The sequence below is a fragment of the Monopterus albus genome, unplaced genomic scaffold (genome assembly GCF_001952655.1).
Source record: "Monopterus albus unplaced genomic scaffold, M_albus_1.0 scaffold236.1, whole genome shotgun sequence".
Lineage (NCBI taxonomy): Eukaryota > Metazoa > Chordata > Actinopteri > Synbranchiformes > Synbranchidae > Monopterus > Monopterus albus.
This window is the reverse complement of record NW_018128116.1, coordinates 429,481-445,795: the sequence shown is the minus strand read 5'-3', so window position 1 is coordinate 445,795 and position 16,315 is coordinate 429,481. Positions and strand designations below refer to the sequence as shown.

At 40.8% G+C, this 16,315-nt stretch overlaps 1 protein-coding gene across 1 annotated transcript in view; it reads left to right on the top strand.

The window, feature by feature from the left end:
* The window catches only part of shisa9a (shisa family member 9a), a 40,041-nt gene extending 23,732 nt beyond the window's left edge, over window positions 1-16,309 (top strand). The window contains exons 3-4 of the mRNA XM_020620391.1: window positions 4,688-4,861; window positions 12,790-16,309. Coding sequence (XP_020476047.1) covers window positions 4,688-4,861; window positions 12,790-13,625 — 1,010 coding nt within the window. The 3' untranslated portion in view covers window positions 13,626-16,309. The remainder of the gene's footprint in view (window positions 1-4,687; window positions 4,862-12,789) is intronic.
* Window positions 16,310-16,315: the final 6 nt, after the last annotated feature.

The window sequence follows — 16,315 nt, the reverse complement described above, 5'->3', positions numbered from 1 at the left end:
ACCTCTCATTGCACCAATGCCAGTGAAGTAAAAGGAAGCCTCGGTATGTGTGTTTATTTATTTATTATTTGCGGTCGGTGTGAAAGCCTGCTTATAGGATTACATTGCTACACAGGATTACATCTGGACTCAATAAAAAAAATTCAATAGCACCCAAAATGGTAAATTCAAACACCACAGACCAATGTTTTTCCATGTCACTGAGAAAACCATCAGAGTCTTTCATTTGAAGTCTTTGTACAAATGGAACAAATAAGGAATTCAGTAACAAGGATTTATTTAAGTTTTAACCTGTTCCAATGATCTTGGCTTTCACAAAGAATTACACAACATGTTGTTGTTGATGCTATCTCCTACACAAGGCGGTGTAATAGTTACTGCACTCTATCTCCACTAAGAACGGCAGATTATGTAATCACCTCTGTCCGTCCATCTGCTACTGTCCACTGGGTTTTAAAAATACATTTGAAAACAGAGATTTTGGACAGAACCACCATCAGTACAACCTTTCAGTTTTCACATAAACACACCGTCTCTTTGGGCCTTTTCTAAAACACCCATCTTCTGTACCTGTTCCCAGCATGAGCATAGAGACTCACTGATTTTGTTGATCTCATGACTTTTCATCCAGCTGTTGTGTATTCTGCCTGGCTGGGCTTTAACACCCCTTAGGAATCATTTCATGCCTATATTTTTATGCTCAGTTAGAGCTCATGCATTTCCGTGGTACCAGTGTAAAGATAATAGTCTGATGTTTTGTTTTCTATGTTGTTTTTTTAACACATAGTCCTATAACAGTTAAGTCTTTGCCATTAGATCCACAACAGGTAAAAGTAGATTGAGTTGGCCATTTTACTGCTACATATTTTGTTATTCTGTTGACAGACCTGTTTGTATGCACCAGTTATTTCGTTAATACTTTATTGAAATGTTCAGTAAGACATAGAAAAAGCCTAAAGAATGTGTTCTGTGACTGAATTATTATTGACCTTTTTACGTTAAAAGCAAAATGAGCTTGTAATTACCACTACCGAACTGTAATCCAATTCATTTTCACTGCTTTTTGTTTTACTGCTATCCTGATTTGGGGGAACTATCACAGCTGGTGGTGTACATTAAAAACTGGCTGGCACTGGAGGTGGAAGACTGTCATGACCGTAGAGTATCAGTTTGTTTTGGTTCCACTTGGTGAGACACTGTGACCACACTGCAGGCTCCCACCGCATCGTTTTCCGCATCCTGATGGGCACCCTGGAAATGGGTGGCAGCCACCCTGTAGACTGAGTTCATAGTGTCATCTAGAGTGCTGGAGGGTTTGTTACTCTGAACTGTTAAGTGGGTGTGTGAGTGGTCTGTTGCACTTAGATGGGGGTGTTTTACTGAGATAGATCCTGGACCCATCTTGGGATGGATGTAGTATAATAGTTGAATTTATTGTTTCTATTAAGATTTGACACAAACTGCATCCTTTTTGTCATGACCCTTGTCAAGTTACTGGACTGAATGTGTCAAGATAATTGGTAAACATCATTTAACTCCTATACTGAGCTTTTATATGAATGCTCTCCTATTCTTTGGTACATTTGAGTATTACTGATTGATTATATGGAATAGCACTGTAATACTATGTATATACTGTATATAGTATTATAGTGTAGTGTATAGTGTAGTGTATATGTATGTATGTATGTAATCGTGTGTGCATGCATACATATTACATATGAAACACTTATTATATATTAGTTTTGTATATTGCTATGTTGTCTTCTGATATTTCATGGCACCATAACAACCTGTTGTGTCCTGATGCTTTTCTCTCTCCTCTATCCACTCACCCCAACCAGTTGAGGAAGAAGGCCGCCCACCGAAAGCCAGGGTCTGTCTGAGGTTTCTTTCATTAAAGGGAGATTTTCCTCCTCACTGCTGCCAAGTGCTTGCTCAAGGGGGATTTGCTGGGTTTTCCTTATAATAGCGTCTAGACCTGATTATGTGAAGTTCCCTGTGACAATAGTTGCTGTGATTTGGCATTATACAAGTAAATTGAACTGAATTACAGAGAGTGTAGAAAGTATTTCTATTAGAGCTAAAATAATTATAGTACTCTGAAAGCAAAAAGGAAGGAGCAAAGATTAGAGATTGTTTACCTGAGTTAACATCAAAAGCAACTATAGGACAATGTTAGTGCAATTCACACAGAGAAGCCATCAATCGAGATGAACTGACCAAAAATGTTTCTAAAAGGGACAAATAGCCATGTTTAAGCCTTGATGGGGTGGTGAATCGTTTTTGAATTTAGCTCTTTGTTTACTCCTGAAAAGGTTTACTACAGTATACTAATGGCCCCATTTATATTTAAAGGAACAGTCTGCCATTTCCTTTCTGGTGAAAAGCTTGATCGCACTCTCATGTCTTTTCAGGAAATATGAACCCAGGAGACTGTTAGCTTAGCACAATGGAAAAAGCCTAGCTCTCTACAAAGGTGTAAATTAAACAAACATAATATAACATGTTAATCAGTGAGCTTTAGAGGTGCTGGTGGGCAAATCTATTCTTTCAACAGAGCCAGGCTGGCCATTTCCCTGGTCATTCTGATAAACTAACCTTCTCATATTTACAGTAAAGACGTGTGGTCTGTAGCTCCTCCTGTATGGTAAGCCTCAACAAAAAAAATGAATTAGTGCATTTTCCAATATGTCAAACTATTGCTTTAAGCCAAAATGCACCACAGTAATAACCAGATGTTTATTTGCAGCTCATTGAGGTTCTAGTTTGATTTGCCAGCTTGTCACACCCAGTCCTCTAATTGGGCAGAGACGACATCCTGTTGAAAGCATTGTGTCTCTCTGATAGTAAACTATTTAAACTGCACAAGGAACATTTGCATACAATCACAATTTAGTATATGGCGTAAATGAGAGATAGCCTCCATCTTTGTACAGTAATTGTGAGTTTTACAATTCTATGCTGCCATTTCCAGGACTGCTCATGGATTCACTGCAAACCAGTTCATGGCAGAAAAGGAAAAGGAGGAGGTGCACCTGAGTTTGGATAGTGAATATAACAACTGTGCTCCTCAATCAGGGAAAAAAAAAACTCCATTATGAAATGAGAAAATCCTTCTATTCATGGCTGCCTTTCCTCTGTTTCCCCTCCACAGTGTGTGCCTGACCCCCTGGCTCAGTTTCAATGAATTTATCAAGCCTTCAGTGAGCCAGTATTGCCAGAGCATTTCAGCACCTCACAAAGTGTTTACCCGAAAAAGTGCATCAGAAAGATGCTGTACAAGTGGCAATCAGATCCAAAAAATAATTACAGTGTCTGAACACTGCATTTTCCTATCACCCGATGTCTGATCTTGGGTGTGCTTTTGTTTTTCCATGTATTTAAACTTCAATCGTGTGGCTTTTCCTTTTCACCAAGCACCATGGGACATTTGATCGCATCAGGGAATCTCATCTCTTACTTCTACAATGTCCCACATCGTCTGTCACGCTGATGTTCTTCTCCCCCATGTCAGCCAGTGTATGTATAGATATTGAGGATCAAGTGATTAATTAGTAGCAACATAACTTTCAGTGACAGTCGAACTGTGCAGGTTTCAGGCCCTTGTGCACAACTTATGGTTCAACAAAGCACCGTTGAATGGTGGATGAAATCAATATTGTCAGGTTGTGGGACACAACTTCCCCTTTTGTTTTCTATGAAACAACAAAAAGCATCTATATGAGCACCCAGGGCTGAAAGAAGATGGAGGGGAGCAAGAGTTTGTATTTTTAGGATTCTGTTGAGACTGTTTTACTGTCTGCCTGTACTCTTGTGTTTTCTGCTCAAATGAGTTTATCTAAGCTTCTTCTGTTTCACACACCTCTTTTATTTGTCTGCCAGCTTTTTTTTTTAACTCCTGTCATTCTTCATGCATCCTCATCCCACTCCCCTTTTCCACTTTTTCTCACTCCATCTCAACTTTTTGGGCTTTTAACAGAATCTATTCACTTAGCAAGGCCACCACTACCTTCAGTAACAGGAATTTGCAATTATGTGTCAGACTCCTCAGCACAGCAAGAGAACAATCTGGAGATAGTTTTCTCTGAATTCCCACACACATTTTAACATTCATAAAGTTCTCTCATACGACTCTGTCAAGCTATTGTTGCTGCCCTTCATTTCCATTTGTACATTAGTGAATTTGTTATCCTGCCATCTGCATCTTCCTTATATAACTGAAGTATGGAGGAAGGCTAATCCATTATGGCTATGGTTGAGAAGGCTACTTTTAAAATGTGCTGGGTGAGGAGGGCTGATTTCCTGATAATCACAATCAGAACATAAAGCCTACTAAATTTCTTGTAAATCAAAAATGTACATTTTACTAATGATTTATGGTGATTTAGAGGCAATATTCACTGTTTTAACTATAGGAAATGTGCTGCATTGATTCTGGAGAGTAGACACACTCATTTCAAACACCTTTTGAAATCCAGTCATCACCTATTTCATTAACTAAAACAACATTGCTGCATTATTTTACAAATAAGAACAAGTCTTTTAAGAAAATTACAACAAATTACACATTAATGTAACATAATTCTGTTTTAAAAATCTAACATCCTTTACATTTTGAGAGCCCCCACATAACTGTGCCAGGCTTGTATGTAACCTTGTCCCTTCATGTGTCCTTTGTTCACAGAGGGCAGTCAGATCAACAACAATGTGGCACCAGGCTCAAACATGGCCCAGCAGCACCCTTACCCTACCCTCAGCCAGCTGTCTCATGTCTATGAACAGCAGCAACAACAGCAACAGCAGCAACAGCAGTACCAAGATAAGGATCTCAACAAGTACGCTTCCCTGAAGGCTGTGGGTGAGCATCTGCCAAACTTCTTATTAACGTCTTTAAATGTTCAGCAAACAGAGAACATTTCTTCAGTTTGACTTACCGTGTACTTGATGTTGCGCTACTGGTATAAAAAATGAGTGCTGATTTTACCAGCTGTTGCTGCTTGATCTGACCAGTTGTGTTTGGATGCACCACCATCACAGTGAATCTTGGGCTTCCCCCATTCTCCATTCACCATCTGATGCATTCCGAGCTGGCAGTGAGATCCTGAGAACAGGAGAATTGGGGTTGTGATTTATTCATTACTTGTGTTTTAGGGAACATGTTAAAATGGCTGGGAAGGGGAGGCAGGCTGAAACTCATGTTTTACTTTCTAAAAAGTATTATGTTCAATCCTTAACCAGAGATAAGGGAAGTAAGAAAGTACAAATACTTCATTACTGTACTGAGATTATTTTTTATTTTGCACTTGCTGCAACATGTGCACACTGCAGCATTTGGCCACATGTTTCTTCATTACAAGCTCTCTGCTTTCTCACACTTTCTGTGAGATTTCACACATGTTGCAGTTGAGTCTTGCTTTACTTCAAACACTGTAAAACATTATGGTCATTTGAATCTTTTGGGTCAATATTTTAAAATAATATATCGGTCTTGTCTTCTGTAATGTAGAAGCATTTCAGCCAGTGCAGCAGTGTGTTTCACTGATATGTTTCGAATCAACAACAGAGGTTTATGGCACAGACGAATAAGCTAATCAGGTTGGAACCTGACAGATATGAACAGTGGTGTTAGTCTCCGTTGGATGACTGAAAATACTACAGAAAATGACTGGGCGTATCCTTTAAGACTTTATTAGACCAGAAATGTGGTCTTGTTAGTTAATATTAATTATTTTATTCTTTTATTTGAAATTAGAATGGTTTAATAGTCTTAGAAATATATTAATAAGACATGAGGTTCAGTTACTTTTGCACAGAAACAGCTTATGCTTTGAGTACACTTCAGAGCCTGTACCTTTTCACTTTTACTCAAGTAAAGACTTTGAATCGGCATGTCTTTTTTTTTTTTACACAGGGAGCTGTACTTCTACTTGAATGATGAATGTGTGTACTTTTGCCATCTCTGGCCTTAACTACAGTATACCTAACTACAAATCTTCAGGTCTGCAGTTTTAAATAACTGGCATTATGGTTCTCATTTATGAAGTGGGAAATGGCCAGACATGATTATGGTCCTGTGCACATGGTCAGAAGCTCCTCTATGGTCCATGTCACACACAAAATGTGGTCCATAACTTTTTTCCACAACAAAAAGATCTAGAAAGATCATACTGTATGAATCTAGGGCATGAAAGAACTAAAGATCCTCTCCAGTGCTACCAAAACATAGGCCACCCTCCTTTCAGTGAAAACAAAAAGTACATAAATGCCTCTCTCTCACCCCACCTTCTCTTGATAATAATTTACATACAGGGTGATGTTTTGTGATCCAAACACAAAGGGCTGCAGATGACGTTTCCAGAGGTGTCCCGAACCGAGCGTCAACACTCCAGCACTCTCACAGGCAGGTTTGACAGGCCTAATTGATTGCACTACCAAACTGGGTGCACAGTCGAACATAAACAACCTGCTTGTCAAGCTGTCGACAGCTAAACACATAACACCAAATTCAATGAGCTCAGTTGCCAGTGCAGCTCATTTGAATTTGCCTCACCATGACCATGTGTTATTGGCAGTGGCATCACTATTTCATAACCTGAATTCATTTGAGCTTGACTTGTACATTTTTCAGTGTGCCTTTGTCAGCTTGTTTATGCCAGACAGGTACCGTACCCTGCCCTCACTTAAATCAGAATTCAGCCCACTCGGCCTAGATATTATGAAGCAAACACATCGGGATATCTGTGTAAACAGCTACAAGATACTATTTGTCTATGTTTGCGCCTTTTATTAGAGAAACAGTCGGACATCTTGTCCTTGAAAAGCCTTTTCCTGCAGCAGAAAATAAAACATTTGATTCAGACAACACATGTAGGTGTGAACTTCCTTTGTATTGTAAATGTTAATGTGGAGGGCTGAGTCATCTGCAGACATGTTACAGTAGTAAGATGATCATGCTTATTTATGCTGAATAATGCTTTGTGCCCCAGAAGCAAGAAGATACGTTTAATGACAGCAGCGTTTTGTATAAATACCAGCAACATTGAAAACAGAGGCAGAGATGAATAATAGCTGATCACTTTGAGCTTTTTAAAGGAAAGACACCCTAAAAAGAAAGCCAAAGGAAATAGTGATTGTTGTCATCCTGAATCCTGTACCCTGGCATCTTTATTTAGTGGTATATTTTTTATAATTCCTTCGTAACTGACCGGATATAAATGTCAGACAATGGTTCGATGTTTTCAGCACAGCTACAACTGTGTTTGATTGCAGAAAATTGTCCAGTTATCTAAATTGCGAACAAAAGATGGTTTGATGCGAGTCTGAGGGTCAAACAACAAAGGGATCCTTTCTCAGCTCAGCATTTTTGACCAATGTTTAACAAGAAGAGAAAGAATCCATCACAGGAGAGGCAGAGATGTCAGAGTCCTCATTCGACCCAAGTGCAGTGCAGCCATGTCGCAATCTGAGGAAGGACCACAACCCCACTGTTTCTCGATGGGGGAACCTCACTGTTCGATAGAGTATTGGTCTCTTTCTTTTTTTTTATCTCACCATATGCAGTACCAACAGATGGCTGCAGCACATGCTCTAGGAATTGAGCAAGGCATTTTGGGAAATGTAGAAAAAAAAAGTCTAGCTACTGTATTGTATACATCAACCATATTCAAATATGTACCTTTTCCCTTTGAATCTCTATTTTACTGCTTAAAAAGCATTCTTTTTAAACCCATCATGTCTCGAAATCAAACCTGAAGAGAGAAATGCCCTAAAAATTCCTTTGTTTATTTAAAGTTCAAGATCCTTTCAGGACAATTTTAAAATGCAAATATACTCCGTGTGGTATAATAATTTGTGTCTAATTTCATAGACATACAAGTCTGGTTTAAAAAACCTTAAAGCTACAGTACATTGATATCTATCTACATCTATACATTATCTATTGAAAGAGCCAGAAAACAGGCAACATCAAACAGCTGCACCAGCAACAAGTCAATCTCCATAAAACTATCTCATCTGTTTCACTGCAAAGACGATGGGCTCCACTGCTGGAGAGAACATAACCACACCACAGCACTTTGTCTTTTTCTGCATTCACCCCACTTTGTCCAGAACACACAGGCCAACTTCTGTTTTACTGTTGGTCAGTAAATTACATTTAGATTTTTGAGTATACTTTTTTCAGATAAAAAAAAAAAGGTGTGTACACCCTCGCACTTTTCTCTGATGCACTGCCTGAAAACAACCATCAGTACTGTAGCTAAATAACTGCCAGTTATGCTTCATTTTGCATTTCAGTCGAATGAAAACATGAGTATGAATTGGTGTATAGGAGTAACAGCCTGAAATCATTTCTATTCATTGAATCAAGAATCTGTTTTGATCTGAGAACTGGTTCCGTTTTGAATCGTGACACCAAGAAACGTAAACTAATGTCCAGATACCCCAGACCCTAATAACAATAAGCAACTTTTGGATGGAGGGGGAGAATACTGTTTATCTGCTTTAAAAAAAAAAAAAAAGACTGTCTTCTATCACAACAGTCCTGCATAACGATCCAACAGCAATGTTCAAAAATGTTCACTGTGATTATTTTTCTGAGGCTGCATTAAGTCTCTGCACATTGATTTTTATGATGTTGTGAAAGCACCAACTGCCTGGAGACCATAAACCAAATCTAAAATGCTGCAGTATACTCTGAAAAATAAAAGTAATGAAATGCATTTTCAAGGATCTTTGCAAAGACTGAATTGAGCCCAGGCGGCAACGAAGAAATTACACTTTAGCTGTTGTCTCAACAGTCTTCCCTTCGTTCTTAAGTCCACTTCTTCCTCTCTGCTTCTTCATATCTAAAATGTCCCTCGTCTTCCCTTCACCACCCCTCCTAGACCATTTGTCTTCCTCCTGTTTGCTCTTCTGCTCCTGTTTGCTCTTTAATGTAATGGCTCCTTTTTCTCTCTCTCATTGTCCTCCTTATGTCTCTCACTCTCCGCTGGTCTCTCTCCCTTTCCCTTTCATTTCCTCTTACCTTTCCTACCTCTCCCCACTTTCCATCTTCTTTCTTCTTTGACATTGTCACCTCTATCATCCACCTCATGCTCTCTCCTCTGTATCTCCCCTCACGTTATCTCACGTTATCTTATTGCTTCTTTTGTCTCCCCTTCCCACATGCACTGTTTCCTCTCCACCCCCCAATTCAGCACACTACTTATCGCCCCTTAAAAAAAAAAAATAAAGAAAACACTGTGGTGCTCATCTCAGTCCTCCCTTGCAGCCGCTCATATCTGATTCCATTTCTGTAATTGAAGGGAGGCCTCCCCCCCCTCAGGCTTACTTGACTGACAGATTTCCATTCTGTAAGTGGTATTCAAAGAGGCACCTATGAAATGACTGAAAGCCTGAGCAAAGCTACACAGCACAGGAACCTGGGGTTCCATGAGGCAAACTGCCATTACTGCGAGTCCAGTGATGGGGAAGTCACACATGAACTGTTAGAAATGTGTGTGGAGTGAGAGAGAGAGTGGGACGCTGAGGCAGCAACTGAGGGAGAGGGAATAATTGACAACAAACAAAAACGAAATGCCAGCGGTGGCCCTTTCTGAAGTCACATTCGGAGCTCCGCTGCTGTTGAGCAACACAAATGGAGTTTGCTTTTCCTTCTTTTCTTCTCCTAACCTACGCTTCTAGTGACCCCATGAGAAAAAGAACAAAGTTTAAAATCAACACCATTTCCTCAACATCCCCTCAACTGCCTTTTTTAAAAACGTATTTAATTGTCCCTGCTACTTTCCCAGAGGTCTACATCACACACCTGTCAATCGATATCTCCACTGTCCCCTTGTGCATCCATATAAGGTCGCTTTATCGAATTCTAACTGCAACCAAGGCAAAAACCATCTAATAAAGGTCCCTGGACAGACCTGTAACTCACCCCAGAGGAGGATGGCTTCTTCTACAAGTACAAATGACCAATTATCAGCAACATCTAATGCAAATCTAACAAGTTCCATAAACCCCAGTCTGCTGCTGGTGGCCACTCAGCAGGTAAGGGCAGAGGCAGCCGACAAGCCCGCTCTTCTGTAGACAGTCCATACAATCTGCCAGCTGCTGAAGTATTTATTTACAGTGCTTTTATGCAAGACTTAGCAAAATGAAGTGATTAAAAATGTAAATGTTTTTTGAGACCGTGTAGATTATAATCATTTATCACATTATCTTTGATTTAATCTTCTATAATCCTCTTAACATGCAAATACATTTCAAAAATAAAACACAAAGGAAGAAAATTTCAGCCTTTTTGCCTTTTTTTTTTTTTTTTACTAAACAACTAAAATGTCATTCTCACGGTAGAGCTGGGGGAAAAGTTACAGGTTCACAAACATCAGTAGTATTAAGGTACAATGTTATACTCTGTCTTTGTCATATTGCTTTGTCTCTAATATCTTTTCAATGCGTTGTCTTTGCCTGACATTACTGTATTTCCCCTGTGGAGATAGTAACTGACCTACAACAGCGAGGAAGATCAGATTGCATCTCACACTCTGTGCCAACATTAAATCTTTATATTAGCCCATTTTTTTCTGCCAAAGTACAGTATACAACCATTCAATTGTAAAGAGTTTACTTTTCAAAGGGAAAAAGTCTCACAAGCACAATGTGCCTAATCATAAGACAAAACTCTCGATTGAGACCAAGACTAATGGATGTGTTTGTGTAGAGTGGCAGCACAATGACACACACCCACTTACAGTACAACATCCCAAGAAAGAATTACTGTACATCTGAGTTTTCAAGAAACCTTCTGTAAAATATAAAAGCAAATGGAATGAAGATTTTAAAAGGTTTTGTCAGAGGAGAACCTGATTGAATAAAGAGCACATTGACATACTAGTCTAATCCTAATAAAGTCTTAATGGTATTGGTGCAGAGGGACTTCAGACGAGCAGTACTTGATTTTTCTCCTGATGTATTCTGTGTTAGTCTCTGTGGGATGCTGGCCTTTCTCAGGCGGAGGCATGCGGCGCCCGCACTGTGAACCAGCGGTGTTTTCCATTTCCACTCACGTACGCTGCTGGATGTGCGCACTGTTGAGCCGACTGCTGGCGGATTGATTCACCTGTCGCTTGAGCAAATTTGATCCCCAGAGGCGATCTAGCTGGGGACTAGGCAGGTGACGCGCTTCCCTGCCTCTGCCCCCCCCCACCCACAACCCTTTCTGCTTTACCTCTGTAGGGATGCTCGCTCACTCCTCTCCCCGTTCACAGAGCAATAAACCAGATTTATAGTTGCAGCGGCAAAGCAAACTTGCAGAGTGTGTTAACTTTATCTTCAAGGATGTGGAGGCAACAGGAGCTAAAAGTAATGACTTAACTTGAATCTGATAGGAAAAATAGATTACACATTTTGCAGGGATAAGACAGATCGTAGCTCGGTGGCAGTGAGTGACAGAGGAACAACTAACTACTGTATGAGGCATTAAAGCTGACTGCTCCAAGAGTAAAACTCACACACAAACACACAGGTATACAGACAATTTGGGAAAATGCTTACACTGGCACATAGAGCGTAGTGAGGCTATTGCTTTTGTGTACAGATTCAGTCTGCATGCAAGCACATGGGGATCTCTGTTGGGTGCAACACTGTATATATGTGCATTTATGTTGATACTGTATATTTCAGCATATTCTTTAACCCTTAAAAATCATCAGTAACTTTCTTTGAGGAGACGTGTGTCTATTTCTGTGTTGTCATTTACTGTCTGGGTAGTAACAGAATATGATGTGCTAGTCAGCTACACATTTAGCTTGCCACGGTCATCTCAGATCACGCACACTGTAATAAGTAGGTTTTTGTGTTACGTAAGTGTTGTAAATGCAATTCAGCATCAAACAGTATAGACTTTGATATGAACTGTAACTAGCAATGTTACACAGTTACCCTCATCACTCTTTGACAGAGACCCACTAAACCCACACCACATATGGAACCTGTGCAAACCCTATTGCACATGTGCAGTACAAAGTGTCTTTTACCATTACGGTATAATGCTTTTTATCTAATTTGTCCAAGTAATTTTGTCCAGCTGTTTCATACAGTGTTGTATCAGAAAGTATAGTATTTAAGCTCAGGAACTGCACCACCCTTTTCCTCCCCATAGCATTACACTGTCTTTTTTGAAACCTTCTCTTCACATCTGCCCTGTTAGAAAAATGATCATCAGTTCACGTTGTGACCACCTCACATCATTCTCCTCGATTTTCTTCCCCTTTAATCACAGTGAACACCTTCCCACCACACAGACGTAAGACGTTATCTTGGTTTTATAAGAGAGGTGGAGGCAAAGCGCAGGAGACATTTTGGGCTTTTCTTTTTATTTCACTCCTCCAGTGGCGTGACAGGCCTCCATATGCAGGCATTTACAGTGGCCCTGACACCCCGGTTGGTCAGTTTGATGAGGGGAGGCTGACTAACAAAGTATAAATAGTATGATGGTTTCCAATCAAAATTTCTGCTAACGTATATGTTAGCTTGCAGCTGATCTGCAACTGGCTGAAGGTCTTATTTTATGAGTCACTCTACATAACAGCTTTATTTTCTTTTTCAGTCAAAGTGAGGGTACGTTTCTTCACAGTCTGACGGTTCAAAAATAGCAAACAACCAAACAGGAGAAAACAAATTCATTTAGATTTCAGCATTTTATCCAAGTTGTCAGCTGTACTCAAACAGCTCTTTCATGTCCACTTTGTATTTTCACTAGCTCTCCATTTCTCTCTCTCCCTCTTCTATCAGCTGCCAAGTACAACGGTGAACTCTACAACAAGCGTCGGCTGATGGTGGAGCTGCCAATGAAAGGCGGCCTTCCTCTCCAGCCAATGGTCAACTCCAGACCCTCTATGGGCAACATGTCAATGATGACCCCTTCAATGACGACCAATCCAATGGTTTCAAACCCCATGACCTCCAATCACATGAACCCCACCATCACCCAGATCACTTCAATGACCCCAATGACGTCTATGACACCCATGACCTCCATGACACATATGACCTCTTTGGGTCCACTGACTCCAGAGCCAGTGGCCACCTACGTCACAGAGATGCCTAGCATCTCCTCTGTCTCAACTCTGCCAACAGAACGGCACATAGCCAGTGGAGTAGGAGTAGGGGGACTCAGGCCAAACGGCCAGAAACCCAAAGTCAGTCATGGCCATGTTACCTACAGCTCACACAGCTCTCACACTCATGCTCACAGCCACAGTAGCAAGCTGCCAGGACTTGGGGCTACCTCCCTGGCACACAAGGCGGGGACCATGCCAGGTGGCACATCCCTGGGCATATCCAGGGCCGCCCAGACTGTCATTGGCACCAGCTCAGCTACAATGGGCCGCCCATTGGCTTACAGTTCTAACACAATTGCGTCTGGGCATTCAATGGGGAAGGGGCTGAAGGGCTGGGACGGGACTGAGACGCTGGGCCAGAGGAAGACCTATGGGCACAAGAGGCCTCAGTGTACCATACTGGAACCGAACCAGCTCTATGGCACTAGAGGCCAAAGCCACAGCCAACACTTCCTCCCAACACAGCCCTACTTCGTGACCAACAGCAAGACAGAGGTGACTGTTTGAGAGAGGAAGAATGAGAGATAAAGAGGAGTAAAGGATGCATGTAGAGTGGTGGGACAGGTAATCTCTGAGTGGAGGCATCAACTCCTGGGGTGCTTGAAGGTGCAACTCTGTGTGTGTTTGTGTGAAGAAGCTGAGGTTTGTTGGTATACTGGTGAACGTGGTGGGATAGCAACCCTGTGTCCAGGTGGTCCTCGTTTCACAAATGGAGTTTGCTAATTTAATCACTGCATAAACCTTTGTCAGGAGGATGCTGTTGGTGGTGTCTGTAACCATGACAACAAAGAACTTAGAGCATTGTCTCACAGCTAATATCTACTCTGTAATGATAACTGTAAATGTGCATTACAGTGCAACTACACACAGATGAAAAAGTGGGAGGCTGATAATAACATGGACTGGCTTTGTTGTAAGAATCAAACCTCAGAAGCAATATAAGGGATCAAGGTTAAAACGCAGAAGCATCATGGGAAAGGAGAAATACTGCAAGTCTACCCACAAACCTCGCAACAAGGGTTCTGCTCATCTGCCCAACAATGTGTCGAATGGTTTGTAAGAAACACCATTCCCTTATGATCCCGCGAAAAATCTCCGGAGGGATTTAAATGAGACACATGTGATGAGGGTGCTGGGCTTTGGACTGCAGACATGCAGGGATTTGTACTGTGGCTATTCAGAAGTGCATTCATATGCCCTGCAGCTGAAGGCTGCCTTTTTTCACAAGGCTCTACCACAGCGACTTGAGGCTCTTGCACTAGCATTGTTCTGCTGTGATCTTGTCTATGCGGTGGCAGCTGGCCCAGAGGAGGGATAGGGAGGTAGCATCTGGATGCTGCTGCAGCTGGCAGTCATTCCTTGGAGCATCATTCTACTCACATGTGCACACAAATGCAGGCACTTTTTCCACACACACAGAAATATACAATATGTTATGGAAAAACACACACCAGGGTTTGATCAGGACAGGCCAATAAAGAATGATACCAGTAAGTTTAGAACTAAATTACTGACTGCTGATATTAATTTGTGCATATGTCTTCTTTAAATATGACTGCTTGCATTTCAAAAATTGTGTTCAGTGTTTCCCCAAAATGATATTTTTGTCAGTGAATTTAGACTATTGCAGTACTAAAATTGTCTTATAGCAACCATAAATATTAAACATTTAGAAATGGTAGCTAAGTCAGAATGAGAAACCTTAGTCATTCCGTGACAGGATACACGACTGCCTTTAAATGAGAAAACTAGTTAGTAATGTATTTTATGTAAAGATTTATACCACTTATGTCTTATGTCAATATGAAGCTACAGCCAGGAGTCCGTTAGCTTAGCACAAAGACTGGGAAACAGCTATCATGGTTCTGTCCAATAGGACAACAAATTCTGGTAAACAGGTATTTCAAAATAAAAGTGCAAAAAGGACACTACAAGGTTAACAAATATGCAGCAATACTGATGTAGCTATGGGCAGGAATGGCCACAGTGGAAAAAAATGACGTGTTCAATTAAAGCGTATATTTTATGTATGTATCAGTTTAAGGGGAACGGTGACAGGAGACAAAATGTAGGTAAACTGAGCAACTATATGCCGAAAATATTTCATTTAAGTGATCAAAATAAAGAAAGTACAGTGAAAAGTGGCAATAGGAACTAATTTTTGTGTTAACTGAAGACACTGCCACAGGAATCTAGGTCTGATTAGCTTACCCACTGTACTCGAGCTGTAGCTTAAAAAAAATTCATCACAACCAGCAGAAAAAAAGATTATCTGGGCTACATGACTAAAACATAAAAATAAACTGACAAATCTGACAAATAGGCCAATTCATCTAAGGGCATCTCCGAGTGTATTTGCTTATTTTGTAAAGATATAATACTTTTCGGCAGCTGCAGCCACTGTTACTCTATCACTGGGACCTTGTTATCTCAAGTGCTGCTTCCACCTCTAAGACCCTCTTTACAATTAAGATGCATTTTAAGTGATCAAACTGCAATCAGAAAGTGCTTAGCCATGTTAAAATAAAAATGAGAATGTACCCAAGACACAGTAAGAGCAGATTATGACTTAATTGTTGAAGCCATCTCTGGAGGTGGTTAGAGAGGCATTTGATGTAAGTGTACTATAAATGCAGTTATGTCTTAGAAACGAAGCAAAGCACAAGCAGGACATTTTTGGATAGACAACAATAAGAAGGGTGTTTACTGGCAATTTTAAGGCATGAAAACATAAGAAAAAAGGTGCACGGTGAGAGAGCAAGACACTGGATTTCAGTGTGACAGTTTATCACCAGCTCCAGCAGAGCTACAGTCAGTATCCAGACTGCATGTACAGTAGATCAGTGGTGCAAAGGGGGGGGGACCATACTGCTAGCATCAAAAGCCAGGTGAAACAACCACATCAGCTGAGTGTAAGATCAGAGGGGGATTTTTGCGTCAAGCTGTGGGAACCTCCGCTGCCTTGAGGGTCACATGAAGCGAAAACTGAGACCAAACTGAAACTGGGGTGCAGGATTCAAGATGTCATCAAAACATTACACCTAACACACGCACACACACAGAATACAATACACTACAGGGTGGACTCTGCTTACCCTCAGCTCCCACAGTGCCGATTGTCAGGCATCAAACAGAGAGGCAAAGAGTCAGTACTGTTACTGCACCTGTTGTACATGAAAGACTGTGAAACTCCAGAC